Source organism: Heloderma suspectum, chromosome 6, assembly GCF_057233095.1.
Source record: "Heloderma suspectum isolate Gila_16-S chromosome 6, 16-S_ref, whole genome shotgun sequence".
NCBI classification, from domain to species: Eukaryota; Metazoa; Chordata; class Lepidosauria; order Squamata; family Helodermatidae; genus Heloderma; species Heloderma suspectum.
In genome coordinates, this window is record NC_139463.1 from 86,702,685 (window position 1) to 86,721,035 (window position 18,351).

Genomic DNA, 18,351 nt, shown 5'->3' on the forward strand with positions numbered 1-18,351 from the left:
ATGACTGAACACCGAGGTGCACGGAACGCTGTTACCTTTCCCGCCGAAGTGGTACCTATTTATCTACTTGCAATTTCTTGCTTTCGAACTGCTAGGTTGGCAGGAGCTGGGACTGAAGACGGGAGCTCACTCCGTCACGCGGCACTCGGGTCTCGAACTGCTGTTCTGCCAACCTTCCGATCTGCAGTTCAGCGTCTTAACCACTAAGCCACCGTGAGGGCATCTCTACACCAGCCTAAAATCCTGCATTTAAAATGGGCCTTTCTGCTTCCGTTTTAAATGCAGGATCACAACAACTCCCTTTTTCACCCGCTTCCTTTCCCCCTCCCCTTCCCCCCCCTCCATATCTGAGTCTTCCATTATCTTTTATTGATCTCGCTCCTCTTCTTGCCACTTTTCCTCTTTTCACGGAGGGAATATCTGCCATCTATTTAAAAATGGAACAAAGGGCATTTAGTGCAGGAGATGCCCTGGAGGGCCATGGCGTCATATAAAGAGCCTGCAAACTTCCACGAAGGATCAATCTCAATTGCAGGATCAAAGCTCCTTGTGAAGAAAGCCGTAGGAAAAACTCCTGAGTCCCTCAGTGTGAAATCCAAGAGGACTCAATCAAAATATCATTTATTCAGGAGAACAGAGCAGAAAATAAAAGAGTCAGGCTTGTAAGAAACTTTCCTGAAACATTCCCCTTTTCCTCCTACTTCCACAAGCCAGTTTAAAGACAGCCCAAAGACAGTGGAAGGGATGACACCATTTTTGGATTTCACGACACGTTCATTTGTGGCAAAACTGAAGATCACGGGATCAATGGATACCACCTTTTCAATAAAGTAATGTGGGGTGGGGGTAGGGAGAGCAGGAATGTTGTACCTTTTTCAGCTGGAGGGCTGAATTCATTTGATAAAGACGTTCAGCGGCCACATTCCAGTGTTGGGAAGGGCTGGTGACAAAAGGGGTGGGGCCAAAACTAACAGTATATTTTAACTTAACATGCTTACTCCCAGCAACTAAGACTTAGGAGAAGCGTTTTAACCTTTTAGAATGGGGGAAAAAAACATGGAAGAGCCGGGAAACCACCAAACAACCAGTGGTTGGGGGGAAAGGGATGGAGCCAGAGGAAGGGGCATGGCCACCTGGAGGCCCCTGGAGGGCCGCATTTGGTCCACAGGTTTGAGGTTCTGCACCCCTATACTAGAGAGTGACACTGATTGGTTCTGCCAATGTTTCCATCTTGGATTTCTTTGTCAAGGCCCTGCTGGGATCCTTCAAAGGTAGACTGAGTTTTTAGAGAAAGACATTATCAAGCAAGTTAAAAGACAGATGAAAGTAGTTGCTTGGTGGCTTTGGCTCATCTTGTGGCCACCTTGAAGGGTTGTTTCCTGCTCAGCAGTCTACTTAGGCTGGCTTTCACCTCCCTGTTCCTCAGAGTGTAAATGAGGGGATTGACGAGGGGAATAATAACTGTATAGAGCAGGGAGAGCACTTTGTCCACTTTCACAGAGTCACTGGTCAGTGGGCGCAAATAGACAAGCATCCCTGAACCATAGAAGAGGCTAACCACAGTGAGGTGGGAGGAGCAAGTGGAAAAGGCCTTCTGGCGGCCAGCGCCTGAAGGCATGCGCAGTATGGTTCTGGCAATGCGTGCATAGGAGGCCAAGATGAGCACGAAGGGGGTTATAACAAAGAGGACGTTCTCAGTGTAGATGACCAAGTCATTAGCATAGAGATCAGCACATGCCAGGCTGAGTACCGGTGGGATGTCACAGAAGAAGTGGTCCATCTCATTGTGTCCACAGAATGGTAGGGAGAAGATGAGCCCAATTTGCACCAGCTGCATTGGGAGGCTGACGGCAAAGGAGCCAGCCCCCAGCCCCACCCGCACCCTCTGGCTCATGATGGACAAGTAGTGGAGAGGCAGGCAGATGGCAAGATAGCGGTCATAGGCCATAGCCGCCAGCAGGAAGCACTCCGTTGCCCCCAGGAAGAGCAGGAAGAACATCTGTGATGCACAGGATGGCAGAGAGATGGAGAGATCTCCTGAGACCAGATTGGCCATCATCTTGGGAAGGGTGACTGAGGTGTAACACATCTCCAGCCCTGAGAGGCTGCGCAGGAAGAAGTACATGGGGGTGCGCAGGGCAGAGTCCCATGTTGTCACCACCACAATCAGACCATTGCCCAGTAAAATGGCCAGATAGGTGACCAGGAAGGCAATAAAGAGGACAGTAGGGTGTTCTTGGTATCCTAGCAAGATGAACTCCTTCACTGTGGTTTGGTTTCTCCAGTGTCTGGCTTGCTCAGCATCCATCTGCAGAGGAAAGTGAGGCATGTGAGTCCAAGGGCCAATTTCCACTTCCAAATAATAGTCTGCAGAGCACTTGTAATGCAGCGACAGATGCCCATTCATTCAAGTAGTGAAACCTCAAGTAGGAATGGGTTAGGCCAGCCTTCCTCAACCTTGTGCCCTGCTCTCTTGGACTACATCTCCCATCATTCCCAGCCAGCATGGCTATGGCCCGTACCGGATTCTGCTTTATTTTTTTTAACGTCAGTGTGGACAGCTTGACACCTCCTGCCATTTTTAATTTCCTGCAGTGCCCTGCCAGAGCGATGTTACATCAGAGTATTGCAGGGAAGTGAAAATGGTGGGCTTGCAGATCACTGCAGAGGGTGTATCCAAGTTTTCCCTTGCCACCAGTAAGCATGGTCAGACCCCCACTGGTGCTGTCCCTGCTAGATTGCTGGACATCACTGGTCTCGCATCACTTAGTGGATCAATGAATGGGGCAGTGTTTTTCACTGGAGTTAGAGTGCCCATCCAGGCACAAGTCCTGGATGTTTGATCATGCTTGATCATGGTGGAGGAAATAAGCCACTGTTGCTTATTTCCCCTGCCGTGCGTGCTGGGGGCAGGGATGAATTACCCTCAGCAACTTGACTTCCCATGTCATGCAAACCTGGCCAGGGTGGCTTGTTGCTGTGGTTAATAAGGCACCTCAAACCCCTACAGCAGCCCATAGGTTCTGGGTGGCTTGTTAAACACAGCACCAAGCCATCCTGTTCACGGGAGCCAGGAAGCTGTGCTGCTGAGGGTAATTATGCTAATCCCCCCAGCACCTGCAGGGGATTGAACAAACCATGGTGACTTATTAATCACCCTGTAACCATGTGAGCCAGGTCATCAAGCTCAGAGTAATCACATTTAGGGCAATTAGATATCATGCAGTCAGATGTGAAGTTAAGGGTTGAGCAGGGCCCATCTCTCCTCACCCTCACATTCCTGCACTCAAACTGGAAACTTCCCATGGTTACTTTTCATTTCAAAACAAAACAGAACTCCACATGGAGACAATAACAGGGATTTAAACAAATATTAATGGCTTAAAATGTACTAATCCCCTTTTTAAACAAATGGTCACCACCACATCTAGGGGCAGCGAATTCCGTAAATTAATGATGCAGCATTAGAATATGATGCACAGGAACTGTGGCACATAACTAGAGGGAGCAGCGTTCACATACACTCACACTATGCCACTGTAGTGACTATGGATGCAATCTTATGCACAGTTCCCTGGGAGTAAGCCCTATCTAGCACAGTAGGATTTACTTCTGAGTAAACAGGCATAGGATTACACTGCATTTCATCTTTTGGATAGGTCCCCTTTCCATTGTTCCTTCGTTAGTAACCTTGAAGATAGATCTGTCACCTGGAATTTCCCCAATGGCATGGGTTGTACCAGCCCCAGTGCCACCTTTTTCTTGTTTTATTTGTTTACATTTTAAGAGAAAGGTAAAAGATGGAGAAAGAGAGAGAGCGAGTGAGAGAGAGAGAGATAGAGAGAGATAGATTGATAGTGTTATCCTGTGCACAACTCATCTGGAGTAAGTCCCATTGAGTTCAGCAGGATTTACTCCCAGGTAAGTAGGTATAGGATTGCAGCCCGAGAGAGACAGAATGGCGTTGCAATCCTATACCCACTTATCTTGGAGTAAACCCCACTGTACCCAATGGGTCTTACATCTAAGTAGGCATATAAAGGATTGGACCATGAGTGCGAGATGGAAAGAACAGAAGAAAGATAAAACTGGGGAAAGAAGGAGAGAAACAGACAGAGCAAGCATGAAAGAGAAGAAAATGGATAAAAAAGGTCACCCCGTTTTTGCAAATTAAAGTTAAAGGTGATTCCTGAGTTTGAAAATTAAGACATTTATTGTAGTTAATCATGGAACAGAACATTCCAAATTATGCCCACCTGCAAAAAGTGGACCTTCAGTCAAAAAAGAAAAGAAAAAAAAGCAGATTAAATTAAACTCCTTCCTCAAGTCCTCTGCCAGCAAGCAGGCTTTATAGGCTTCCACTTGGGTGGAGCATGCAAAGAGGCAGACAAACACAGGCTGACTGCAGCTTTCCTCCCAATTCTGAACATTTAAGTCCTGTTTTTCAAGTTGTGGAAGGAAGGTTTTCTGGTGGCTGAACTATTTTTAGTTCCCAAGGGTAAAATCCAACTAAGTCCTACTTAGAGTAGACCCCTTGAAATGAATTGGCATTGGACATTTCAATGGATCTACTGTAAGTAGGACTTACATTGGATTTCATTGTGAGTCTACAGTAAGGTCCTTCTTATAGAATTCCAGTGTGGAGGGCCACCCCAGGCATTTTGCTGTCTGAGGCAGAGCAGCAAATGGTGCCCCCCTTCCCCAAAGTGAAGGTGCAGAATAGCACCCAAGGCTGGTCAAGTCATTTTGCCACCTGAGGCAGAAAATCCCTCAAGCACTTCTCTCCTTCCCTGGTGGTAAAAATACAACAGCAATGCATTAAGTAACTAACAATTTGCTACTCATTCATGGCACCTAAATTCAGAGGTCTGACACCACTGCTCACTTTGCCTATGGCAGGGCCAGTTTCAGCATCACATACCTTCAGCATAATGGTTTAAAGAAGACCTTCTGGTGAATTTCAAGGTGCTCTGAATGTACAGCAAAAATTGTATTATACCAAGCAAATAAAAAGGGCAACTGGACACACATGGCTGTTGTCCTAACAGGTAGTAACAATAAATAAATCTCTGAGCATGTATGAATGTGGCAAAGAGGATAAAAACAGCAATAACAAAAATAAATTAGACCAACACAATTAAGGAAGACGTATTATGACCGTGAATCTGACAGAGATGTCAAAATAACAAAAGGTACAGTTGACTGGGAGGCCCTCCTGAGCAAATTCAGTTCAATGGGGCTTGCACAAGAGGAAATCCTAGTTGGCTGTACACAAAATTTGATCATATCCATCTACAGGACAGATAAAATAAAATAATCCACAATAAAGGAAATCACATTGTTCTTAATAACTTTTTGAACATAATAACTTGAGGAATTGGAAATTGAGGTATTTGATGAGACAGATTATTAGATAGGCAGTACAGAATGCTCTCTTTAGAACAGGGGGGTCAACTTGTGATACCCGCCCAATGTTTTGGAGTACAACTCCCATCATTCATAACATTGGTAATGCTGGCTAGGGCTGGTGGGCACTGTAGGCCAAAACATTTGGAGGGCCGCAAGTAGCTCACCCCTGCTTTAGAAGAAGTCACAGGAGCTTTGGATGGAGGAAGGCTGCAGTCTTATCAGCTACCTTAGCCGTCCTCAATCGGGTGCTCTCCAGATGTTCTGGACATCAACTTCCATCCGCCCCAGCATGACCAATGGCCAGGAATCATGGGGGCTATAGTTTGTTTGTTTGTTTATTTATTTATTTAGTACATTTGTAATCTGCCCAATAAGCAGTATTCTCTGGATGGATTACAACCAGTTAAAAAACCAAAATGCCACTTTAAAACAGTTAAAAATATAAAATATACAAATATTTAAAAGAATAAAATGCAACATAATAAAGAACACATACATATAACAAACAACAGACAGCATAGTATAGTCCAAAATTTTGGAAGGCACCATATTGGGAAAGGTGCACTATGTATACTGTACTCACTGGTTCCATGAACCTGCTTCTCTCTACCGCAGCCTTCTCCAATGTGCCACCCTCCAAATGTTTTCGTCTCCTGTAGTGGTCCTGTGGATATTGTTATCAGCCTCCCCCAACCTGGTGTTTCAGACTTCAACTCCCATCCACCCCAGTCAGCATGGCCATTGGTCGGGGATGATGGGAGCTGTAGTCTAAAGCATCTGGAGGGCACCAGGTTGGGGAAGGCTGCTCTATTCTATGAAAGATGAAATAGGATAAGCAACAGCAGCAACAGGTGGCCAAAACAAACGTGCCAAAACAAACGTGAGGATCAGGAACACAGGAAGCTGCCTTATATTAGGTCGGACGATTGGTTCATCTAGGACAGTATTGTCTGCACTGTTTGGCAGCAGTTCTCTAGGTTTTCAGACAGGAGTCTTTCGCTGCTCAACCTGGACACACCAAGGATTGAACCTGGGGTTATCTGTATGCAAAGCATGTGCCCTACCACTGAGCCACGGCCCTTCCAAAACAGGAGGGAACAAGACGAGGAAGACAGAGAGCGATAATCAAAGTAATTTGGGGGATCAAATGAACATACACTCCATTGAATAAAGCATTTTCACAGCATAATTCTATTCTACTCCGAAGTAAGTCTCATTGAGTTCAGTGTGGCTTACTCCCAAGTAAGTGGATATGGGATTGCAGCCTCAGGGTTTGTAATTGAGGTGTTCTGATAGAGCTCTGTTATTCTTATTCTAGAAGGAGAGGACCTTTACCTTCTTTGCAGCCAAGTTGCCCCTGTTCACAGCTCTGGATGGGGTGCTGTATTTCTCTTGCCAGGGTCACAGCAGGGAGTTCCAGGCCTTTATCATGTGGAACAGTCCTCCCCCAATGTCGATATAGTGAAGATGGATAACATGGAGGATAGCTGGCTGCTAACTAACCCAACCACCAAAGGGCATTGTTAGACAACCACCAAGATTTTCCATTGGCATCAGTTCCGGCAGTGGCAGACTCCAATGGGAATAATATGCTCAGTTGGGTAAACAACAGAAGAAGAACTTTTAAAATTAGGAACATAAGAAGAGCCCTGCTGGAGAAGAGCAAAGCTTCCTCTAATCCAGGATCCTATCTCTTAACAGTGGTCTTGGGGAAGCTCACCACTAGGGTTCAATGGCTACTAGTCCTGATGGCTATGTGCGACCTCCAGTACCAGAGGCAGTGAGCCTATGTACACCAGTTGCTGGGGAACAGGAGAGGGAGGGTGCTGTTGCACTCATGCCCTGCTTGTGGGTTTCCTGTGCGCAGCTGGTTGGCCACTGTGTGAACAGAATGCTGGACTAGATGGACCCTTGGTCTGATCCGGCAGTGCTCTTCTTATGTTCTTATGTCCTTATGTTTGAAGGCAATAACCATCTCTCTCTGTTTCTCTCCAGCAGCTGGCTTTCAGTGGCATAGTGCCTCTAAATCTGAAGGTTCTACATAGCTATCATGGCAAATTGCTGCTGACAGGCCCATCCTAGCCCTAATGGCTATACTGCCAATCAGTTTAGTTGGGTGATGACCCCAAGTTCTAGTGTTAAGGGAGAGACAGAAGAACCTCTCTCTATCCACTTTCTCAACATGATGTATAATTTTACAAACCTCTATCCTCCCGTCTCCCTTCATTCATCATTTCTACCCCGGGGTGGGGGGATATGTGGCCTTCCAGATCTTGTTGGACCACAACTTCCAAAATTCCTGACCACTGGCCACATTGGCTGGGCTTGATGGGAGCTGGAGTCCAGCAACATCTGGAGGTCCCCCAGGTCCCCCAGCCCTGTTCTCCACCATGAAGAGAAGAGGCTTCAACCGTTCAATCATTTTGGTTGCCTTTTCTGCACCTTTCCCCAGCTCTGCAATCTCCTTTTTGAGATGGGGCATTTAGAGCCATAAACAGTGCTCCAGATAAGGAGATTTATATAAGGGCATCATGATCAGTGCAGGCTGGTGGATCCAATTTTGGCAGCCCTCTAAATCCATTCTGGTTTTCAGTCAGAACCAGCCAGAACTCTAAAGGAGCCATCCAGTATTTTTGTGATAGGGTCCAGAACCCAGGATAGCTCCTTTAGAGTTCTGGCTGGTTCTGACTGAAACCCAGAATGGATTCGCCCCCTGCCAAAATCAGAGCCACCAGCCTCCACTGATTATGATACTGCAGGCTTCAAATAGACATATTGAAATTAATTAAAATTAATTAATGCAACTTAAAAGCAAAATAAGCCTGAGGTGCACACCCTTAGGGTCCTCTTAGTATGCCTGTCAAGTTTTAGGTGTCTAGGTTTCATGGTTTTGGCACTATGGCATAATGGACGGACAGGCCCACATCTTTTATTGTTACAGATGATCTGGAGTTAAGGGTGAGGTGGCCACATTTGTGGATAACAGCAAATTATTGAGGATGGTGAAAACCCAAGCAGACTGCGAAGAGCTCCAAAACCTTGACTGCAAATTGGGTGAATGAGCAACAAAATGGTAAGCAAGGTTCAATGTAAGTGTAACATGATGCACATTTTGAGTAGAAAATCCAATTTCACATTTACAGAGATGGAGTCCGAACTTGTGGTGCCTAAGCAGGACAGAAATCTTGAAGGCATGACAGATACCTCCATGAAAATGTAAACTTTGTGGCACTGAAACTGGCAAATTCCTTGTTAGGGATTATTAAGAAAAAAGTATTTAACCAGTTACTAATCCATACTTGTACTCCTCAACTGCAAAGTTCACTGAGGAACACTTGGTGGGAAAACTTTGTTGTCAAAATCTTTCTGGAAATCCAAGTAAATTATGTCTATTGGATCATTCCTATCCACATGCTTGCTGACAGTCTTAAAAAAACTAAAAGGTTGGTGAGGCAGGACTTCCCTTTGCAGAAGCCATGCTGATTCTAACCCTCTTTTCAGAAGTGCCACCCATGCATTCACTGAACACATGGCGGAGGGAGTGAGGCTGCACCTTCTGCCACCACCCAAATGTTAATGTGCCTGTGCCCATTTCAGGCCATAGCTTCTGCTGATACTCTGCACTGTAGCCTGGGTTGATGGGTTCTGCTGTGGGTCAGATCTTTAGTAGGGGTCAGGTTTCTCAAGGAAACAAAATGGGAAGAGATCTGTACTGTTGTGCCAAAGAGAAGCAGTGCAGGACTGAGCCTTAAGTTGGAGTTTGGTAGCATTTAAGCTGGTTGGCTCCATCTCTGCACTGACTGAGGCTTTGTCTCTTAAGGGGGCCTGGACTGTTTTAGCAGCCTTAGGATGTGACAATGTGAGATTGTCTGTGGCATGCAATTGTCCTCATGGCTGGGGTCCTCAGAGTCCAAAGATGGCAAGGCAATCTTGTTCGGACACAGGGGAGCTGACTCTTAGGATTTTTCTGGGAACTAGGTGCTGGGGAGGTGGAAGCCTCACAAAGCCTTTCTGTGACTAAATCATCTCCCAGAACTGTTAATTCTGGAGCTTATTCTTCAGAGGACAAGGGGTCAGGATCCTCTGAGGATGAGGTTTTAGGGTCTTGGACCATGACAGCCTCCCAGCTTTGCCCTTTGACCTCTTCATGTTTGGTGGAAGGGCTGAATGTGGAACCTGTGTGTGTACAGCCCATGTGTAGACTTTTCCACTGGATTGAGAATGAAGGACCTATACACAGTGATGGCTCCAGTTTTTCAGGGGTTCTTGGACAAGTTGCCCTCAGTGGCTTCCCTCCTTGAGTGTGCCCACTTCTCTCTTGCTATTGTCACCACTGCCCATTTGCTTGCTCTCTTCTCTTCTGCGCCCAACCCACTCAGCCACCCAGAGGAAGAGGGTGAGACAAGCAGAGGTGACTTCTCTTTTGCATTCCTGTCACTGCTTGTGTACTTACTCAGGAAGGATAGGTGCCTAGAAAGGGACAGCGAGGAGGCACATCAGGGCCAGGGTTGGCAGTGCTTGGGTCTGGGCCTCCACAGGCATCCAGCAATGCCAGCTCCTGGCCCTGCCTATGCATGCACTGTGTGTACATCAGAAATTGGGCAAGTTTCCCCATACTCCCCTCCTGTGCAGAACCTCCTTAATATTAAAATGTGGGGCTTGAGTCTCATTGAAGGACAACAAGCTGGAGACTATGTATGCAGCAAGACTAAAAAGATTTGCATTTTTACCCAGCTGTGTCCAAAGTGTAGCTGAGAATAAGCAATGTTTTCTTTAAGCATGATTCAGAGTTCTGCGTAGGTGGAATCCATGGCAGAATGGCCTCCTGCCTCCCCACCCCCCTGCGGAATCCCCAGGGATGGAACTTACCTGGGGCAGATGCGGCAGATTCGGTGGTGGCGGCGGCGGTTCCGGCGGCAGCGGCTTCGGTGGTGGCAGCTCCGGCAGCTGGTCTCCTGGCTGGCCGTGGTCGGGCTGCTGCGGCTGCCATTGGCGTCCTTGCAGCTGTGATAGGCTACATAAGTATTTATACTTAGCCTATCACGGCTAAGCCCCCCCCAAAACACCCCCCCCCAGCGTACGCAAATGGCAGCGGCTACGGCAGCCACCATTTGAGTTCCCTATTTTTCGCCGTTCTAGCCTATGTAAATATTTACGTAGGCTATTATGGTGGAAAAAAGGGGAACACAAATAGCGTAGTGGGTGCTATTTGCATTCCTTTTCCCCCCCTCCGTTCTAGCCTACACAAATATTTACATAGGTATTACGGCGAGAAAAAAAAAGGAATGCAAATAGCGCCCATTACGCTATTTGTGTTCCCCTTTTTTTGCCGTAATAGCCTACATAAATATATACGTAGGCTAGAACGGCGAAAAATAGGGAATGCAAATGGTGGCCGCCGTAGCTGCCACCATTTGCATATGCTGGTTTTTTTGGGGGGGGTTAGCTGTGATAAGCTATGTAAATACTTATGTAGTCTATCACGGCAGCCTGTCTGGATGCAAATGGCGGCCGCTACAGCGGCCGCCATTTGCGTCCGCAGCAGCCCATCCACAGCCGGAACTCCGGCTGCGGACGGGCCTGGCTGGCTGCTCCGCGGAGCTGCCGCGGAGCGGAACCAGCCGGGCAGGATTCCGCGGGGGAGGACTGGATCGCCTCCCCCCGTTGAGGATTCTGGGGGGAGGGATGGAACGCCTCCCCCCCACTGCGAAAAATTCCGCGGAAAGGTGAGTTTCGTACATCCCTAGTGTGTGACCTGAAAGGTGGCCTGATCCTCAGCTAATGGTTTTTCAGAGTTGTGAGGCAGGCCTTTTGTAAGGAAGCACCTGCAGTTGCTGCTAGACAAATGCTTCATAGACCACCACCTCTAGTCTTGCTTTGAACGAATCTGGAGGTGGGGTACCACCCCATTCAATCAACAATAAATGTGTTATGTAGTGGCCTTGAGGGTACAGGTGAAGCGACTGAGCTTTTTTTCTCGAAAGAAAAGAACTCAAAAGCCTTTAAAATGGGTGTTTGTACAATACAATCTCATGCACTGAGACAGAGGTGGAGAGAAGGTAGTTCTGGATCTACCGGTAGATCTCTGGGTGATTTGCAGTAGATCAGCAAGACTGTCTGTCTCCCAGTTGTTTAACTATAGCAGCAACAAAATGAAACACACACACGTATTACATTAAACCGCTGAAAGGAGGAGAGTTTGGAGTAATGGGGGGTGGGATTTTTGGGTGGAACGTCTGTGAGCTCCATTCAGTTCTGGTACTCAAAACACATTCCTGGGCTCAGAATTTTTAAACCTAAGTCTGTTGTTTGCATCAGGCTTCAGTTGGTGGATCTCTGGATTCTAGTAAAAGAAAAAAAGAATATCCTCAAGCCGGAAGTGTACCCATTCCTGCACTAAGTTATGGGTGAGAATGAGAGCAAAGCTCCCCCATTTTCTGCCAGGGCTGGGCTGTAGGCAGTTGCTCAGGATTAATTCAGAGCTAGGAACCAAGAACTTGAAGATGAGCAAGACAGTCAGAGGGCAAGCAGGCAACAGGACCGATGAGCAAGCTGAAGAACATGCAGGAATGCACCAGAGCCAGGGAACCCTTGTTGCATACGCAGGGCATTACTCCTTCCAGTCCAGGAGGGTCCAATGGGTGGACAGGACTAGTCCAGGGCCTTAAAGTGCTTAACTGTGGTTAACCTGTGGCCCTCTAGATGTTGTTGGACTTCAGCTTCCATCAGCCCCAGCCAGCATAGACAATGGACAGGGATGAAAGGAGCTGAAATCCATCGCCATCTGAAGGGCCACAGGTTCCCCAATCCTGGCCTAGACAGATGCTCCAACCTGCAGTTCTGGGGCAGTCCTGCAGAGACCCAGACAGTCCCAGTTTGAGCCCCTTCAGCTCCTGGTTCTCTCTTATAAAATTCATAAAGATCTATTGTTCATAAAGATCTATTGTTACTGGATCACATTTCGTATGGTTTTCCATGATCATAAATGTACTTTTGAATATATAGTTTCTTCTTTTTTTAATCATGAAGTTTTATTTTATTGCAAAATAAAATTAACAAAATAAAGGCAACACAAAGAAGAATGTACATAATAATGACTCAAACTCACTAAAGAAACAAAGGAATTCATGAATTATAAATCTTAGTCTATAACTGATATGCTTATGTAACATCTACAGCAAAAATGGCCTAGGTGGGAGCTCAATACCTAACAAAAGTAAAAATACCAGTTATACAACATATAAAAGGAACGTGTGTGAGTGTATGTCATTTTGTGTATACTGTACGTGTGCATTAAAGTGCATTAATGTGTGCAGTTTGAGGTAGTGAAATCAAGATTAATCTATAGGAAATTAATCAACGGATGTCAGGCAGAATCAAGTTCTGGAATCTCTCCTTCCAGAAAGTAATAGTTTTTCTTTCTTTTAAAAGGCCATTTGGAACCTCCCAATGTACCATGGAAGAATTTCAGGGAAAAACAGGTCCTAGAAACTGATTCTGTGTTTGCCTAAGGCTGAATCTACACCAATGCTGGTGTCTGGGTCAGAATCAGATGCATTGCAGTGAACGAATGAGATGTGAAATCATTCCTGGTTCTCATACTTCCATATGAGGATGCTGTCTCGGATTTGGTTTCCAGAAGTAGAGATGTTGCGGGTGCCCGACTGGGTCTGGGAGTCCATTGCCCATGACGACTGGACACCAAGAAGCTGTCCTCGCTCGCCCCCCGCTTGTGCCCACTTGCGCCCCACTCGTGTCCTCCAGGACTCACTGCGATCCTGTCCGGTGAGCGCCTGCCATTTCCTTGCCTTTGTTGTGTGCACAAAAAGGAAGTAAAAAAGCACGCATATTTAAATATGCACAGTTTGGGGCCAGGAAAGCTGTCTGGGGCCCTGTGCGCAATATTAGAGGCACAAAACAAAGGCGGCAATAATGGCAGGTGCTCACCGGACAGGACCACACTGAGTTTAGGCAACTTGCCGGTAGGGATGTCAGAGAATTTCGCCACGAATCTCGGGGAGGTGAAACCCCCCGAAATTGGTGGTGAAAAGGTCTGCCCCCCCGCCCCCCCCGGGATGGGACTTACCTTGTGCGAATGTCCCTGGCGGCGGCGGCTGCGGTGGCCAGTCTTCTGACCGGCCGCCACCGCCGCCATTTCCAAGTAAAAACAACAACAACAAAAAACGTGATAGGCTATGTAAATGTTTACATAGCCTATCACGGCTGAGTGAAAAAACAAAACAAAACCGCGCATATGCAAATGGCGGCGCCCATGGGTGCCGCCATTTGCGTACGCGCAGTTTTTTTTTTTCACTCAGCCGTGATAGGCTATGTAAACATTTACGTAGCCTATCACGGCTGACTGCAGGGACGCAAACGGCGGCAGCTATGGCCGCCGCCATTTGCGTCCCGGCCGGCTGGGATTTGCGGCGGGAGGGACGGGGCGCCTCCCCCCCGGCCAGAATTTCGGGGGGGAGGGATGGAGCGCCTCCCCCCCACCGCGAATCAAGTTTCGGGTTCAGGTAAGGGACTTTCGTACATCCCTACTTGCCGGGCTCGTGGGTGGCCCGAGCGTGGATCCGGGGTGTGTGTGTGAGCAGGGGCACACTTCTGCAGGCACCCAGAGAACCCGAGCTGAGAGAATCCCGCCACTGAAAATCACCCCTCCACTGAAAATCACCCCCCCACACACTGAAAGTCACCCCTCCACTGAAAATCACCCCCCACACACTGAAAGTTACCCCCTCCACTAAAAATCACCCCCTCCACTGAAAATCACCCCCTCCACTGAAAATCACCCCTCCACTGAAAATCAGTCCCTCCAATGAAAGTCACTCCCTCCACTGAAAATCACCCCCTCCATTGACAGTCACCCCCTCCACTGAAAATCACTCCTCCACTGAAAATCAGTCCCTCCATTGAAAGTTACCCCCTCACTGAAAATCACCCCCCACACTGAAAGTCACTCCCTCCACTGAAAATCACACACTGAAAGTCACCCCCTCCATTGAAAATCACCCCCTCCACTGAAAATTACCCCTCCACTGAAAATCAGTCCCTCCTCTGAAAATCAGTCCCTCCAATGAAAGCCATCTCTTTTTCTCTAGAACAAGGATGGGGATCGCATGGCCCTCCAGACTTTGTTGGACTGCAACTCCCATCAAACACACTACACCACCATTGGCTGTGCTGGCTAGGGCTGCTGGGAATTGCAGTCCAAAAATGTCTGGAGGGACATTGGGTAGCTTCCAGGGTCCACCAGTACCAAGTCCTACCCCTGGGCCCTGGGCAGCTACAAGCTGCCTTTTTACATATCCTACATGACCCCAAGTGACTGATGCAGAATCTTTGTGGGGCATTGCAGGAAATTTAAAATGGCAGCTGGGTGGTGCCTGATGCTGCCACCAGGTAGGCCAAGATAGCCCCCCCCTCAAAGAAATGCATCACCCAAAAAAAGAAAAGAAAAGAGGACACTAATTTGCATATGCTAATTTCTATGAATAAATACAAATTTAGAAATAATAACACTAATTTAAATAGAAATACAACGCATCACAACATAGTGAGGTAGACTGACCCGGTGACCTGTGTGCCTGCTCAGTCTACAGTCCAAGTGCTCGCTCTTGGAGGGCAAAGTCCAAGCCCCTGTTTTCCCTTCCTATGGTTCTTTGACTCTAAACCAGACATGGACTAGGCAGTCCATCAAAGAGCAGACCTTTTGAAATAGAGGACTGCCCTCTGATAGCTCTTCAAATAGGGGACAGTCCTCTGTAAAGTAGGACACCTGGCTACCCTCAGTGTAGCCCATGGGCAGAGCAACCCACTGATGTAGTAGAGGGCCTATGGAGGGCACTTTGATGAGTGCCATTCAAGCTTGGAGCCAATATCTGACAACAGCGCTATATCTAGTTTCCCATGAGCTGTGGTATGTACCAGCGGTGTGAACGCCATGCTGCCGAAGAGACAGTCTTGGGTCCAGAGGGAAAAGTCCAGGGATTTGTGTGTTCCTTGTGATGCCACATCTGTATGGGAAAGCCCCCTCCCGCTCCCAATAGCAACATCTATTGGACAGGTGAAGGCTGCCATCTTTGTTTGTACTTTACGCTTAGGCATGTTTTTGCAGTATTTGGACAAAGGGGATTTTGAACAAACGGATGGCAGGAGAGGAGATGCAGCACAGTGACTAAAAGACTGAGCTTCAGGATCCGGAAGTCCCCAGTTCACGTTTTAATCTCTGTTATGAACTCACCACATGTCCTGGCTGGGGTTATGCCCCAGACAGCGGAGGCTGGTTGCTCTGATGTCAATGGGGCAGTGAAGCCACTCTGGGTTCAGTCAGAAGGAGCTGTCCAAGGTGCTGAACCTAGTTCGGGAGTAAGGTCCAGTACCTTGGATAGCTGCTTTAGAGGTCTGGCTGAAACTCAGAGCAGATTCACTGCCCCATGACATCAGAGCCACTGGCCCCAGGGGAAACAGCTGGTCAATCAGACACTCAAGGTAACTCTGGTAGCAGGAGGCTACTATGGGCAAGGCAGAAAATGCTAGCACTTTGGACAGTGCTCTGCAGGATCTACTGGGCTGGGGATAGTTCCTCATGAAAGGAGTTGTTGCTCCAGCAAGAGGCTACCAGCAATTAAGGGCTTAAGTAGGTTGGTCATCTCAGCTCTCTCAGAAGCTCCACCCCCCATTAGGTGTTAACTGCAGCCTTAAAGGGCTTAGAGATCCAGCATGGTGTAGTGGTGAGAATGTTGGACTGGGAGCCGGGAGATCCAGGTTCTAGTCCCCACTCGGCCATGGAATCTCACTGGATGACTTTGGGCCTATCATAGACTCTCAGCCCAACCTACCTCAAAGGTTGTGAGCATAAAATGAAGAGGAGGAGGATAATGTAAGACATCTTGGGTTCCTTACAAGATAAAAAAAGGCGGGATATAAGTATAATAAATAAATAAATAAAGCTAATTGTGGTAGCCTTACATTTCTACATGGCCAAGGGACTGTTGGGAGAGTGATTCTTGGAGGCTGAGGCTGACGGGAGGGTGGATGTGTTAGGGGTTTCTGAGGATCCTCCCTGGAGTGGGGTAAGTAGTGTCTCACTCAGCTCAAGACCATTTCTGGGGTGACACTGATCCTCCAGACCTGGAGCCATGAGACTGGGTGATGTTAGGCAAATCTCTCAGCCTCAGCCCCCATCTGCAATATGGGAAAAGTAACACCCATTTACCTCGCAGGACTGTTGTACGATAACATGAAGCACTTTGAATAACTATACCAATGCTAAGTATTATTATGAGTGAACTTGTGATGGTGGACTCAAACCATCACACTTGTGCCCACTTCAAATGGTCTTTTGCTTCCCAAGAGCCTCCGAAAGGCAGCCTTCACCTCCCTGTTCCTCAAAGTGTAAATAAGAGGGTTGCAGAGAGGAATGATGATTGTGTAGAGCAGGGACAGCAGTTTGTCAACCTTCACAGAGTCGGGAGTCTTGGGACGCAGGTACACAAGCATTGCAGAGCCATAGAAGAGAATGACCACCATAAGGTGGGAGGAGCAAGTGGAAAAGGCCTTCTGGCGCCCTGTGGTGGATGGCATGCACAGTATGGTCTTGGTGATGCGTATGTAGGAGGCCAAGATGAGAAAAAAGGGGATGATAACAAAGAGGACATTCTCAGTGTAGATGACCAACTCATTAGCGTAGAGATCAGCACATGCCAGGCTGAGTACCGGTGGGATGTCACAGAAGAAGTGGTCCATCTCATTGGAGCCACAGAATGGTAGGGAGAAGATGAGCCCAATTTGCACCAGTTGCATTGGGAGGCTGACGGCAAAGGAGCTGGCCACCAGCCCCACCCGCACCCTCTGGCTCATGATGGACAAGTAGTGGAGAGGCAGGCAGATGGCAAGATAGCGGTCATAGGCCATAGCCGCCAGCAGGAAGCACTCCGTTGCCCCCAGGAAGAGCAGGAAGAACATCTGTGATGCACAGGATGGCAGAGAGATGGAGAGATCTCCTGAGACCAGATTGGCCATCATCTTGGGAAGGGTGACTGAGGTGTAACACATCTCCAGCCCTGAGAGGCTGCGCAGGAAGAAGTACATGGGGGTGCGCAGGGCAGAGTCCCATGTTGTCACCACCACAATCAGACCATTGCCCAGTAATATAGCCATATATGTGGCTAGGAAGGCACTGAAGAGGAGAGAGGGATATTCATATTCTTGGTATCCCAACAAGAGGAACTCATTCACTGTACTCTGGTTGTCCCAGTATCTGGCTTGTCCCGAATTCATCTGTGGAGAAACAGAGAGTGACAGGTGAGTCTTGGAACTGCTGATGCAAACTTGCCTGCCCCAGGATAAGGTGAGAGTTTAATACCATATGCTTGGACCCAATCAGAAAAGAAATACTGTGAAAATTCCTGGCTCTAGTGCATGTCATGAAGACCATGACACAGCTATCCTAAATATCATGCTTTTTTTTAATTACTTGATTTGGAGCTTATATTTCTTTTCTGTAAATACATATGTAGAAAACGTGCTTTTTGTCAGTAAAGCTCAAGAACAACTGTCTCCCAAGCATCTACAAAATAGTAAAAGTCCCCCAGAATGGCAAATAAGAGCCACAACGTTATTCTTCAGTTTATGTGAATTTTGTGCACACCCGTGGAGGAAATATGATGCACTGCAAGGGGAGCGAGAAATAGAAATTGGTCTGTCTGCTAGGACGCTCAATGGAAGAGAGAAAGCGAACTCCAAAGAAGGGATGCTTCCAAAATTCTGGGACTGATGGGAGTTGTAATACAAGGGTAGTATCTTTTTGTGCCCATGTGCTTGTGGGACCAACCAATTGTACAGCGGAGCTTTTGCAGTTCTAAAATTAACCTGAAATGAGCAGAAACAGTCATTTCTGGAACAGGGCAGGTCCTAGAATCATGGAATCATAGA

At 47.5% G+C, this 18,351-nt stretch overlaps 2 protein-coding genes across 2 annotated transcripts; both read right to left on the bottom strand.

Annotated features, from left to right (window-relative positions):
• Positions 1 to 1,348: 1,348 nt before the first annotated feature.
• On the bottom strand, positions 1,349 to 2,308 carry LOC146341710 (olfactory receptor 10A7-like). Its single transcript, XM_084807618.1, has one exon. It carries the CDS (start codon positions 2,306 to 2,308, stop codon positions 1,349 to 1,351), a length of 960 nt encoding a protein of 319 aa, XP_084663744.1.
• Positions 2,309 to 16,722: 14,414 nt separating this feature from the next.
• Positions 16,723 to 17,697, bottom strand: LOC146341711 (olfactory receptor 10C1-like). Its single transcript, XM_084807619.1, has one exon. The coding sequence runs from the start codon at positions 17,695 to 17,697 to the stop codon at positions 16,723 to 16,725; it is 975 nt and encodes a 324-aa protein (XP_084663745.1).
• Positions 17,698 to 18,351: the final 654 nt, after the last annotated feature.

Excerpts from the sequence above, each read along its gene's own strand:
- LOC146341710 (XM_084807618.1), bottom strand. The coding sequence starts at position 2,308 with ATGGATGCTGAGCAAGCCAGACACTGGAGAAACCAAACCACAGTGAAG.
- LOC146341711 (XM_084807619.1), bottom strand. The coding sequence starts at position 17,697 with ATGAATTCGGGACAAGCCAGATACTGGGACAACCAGAGTACAGTGAAT.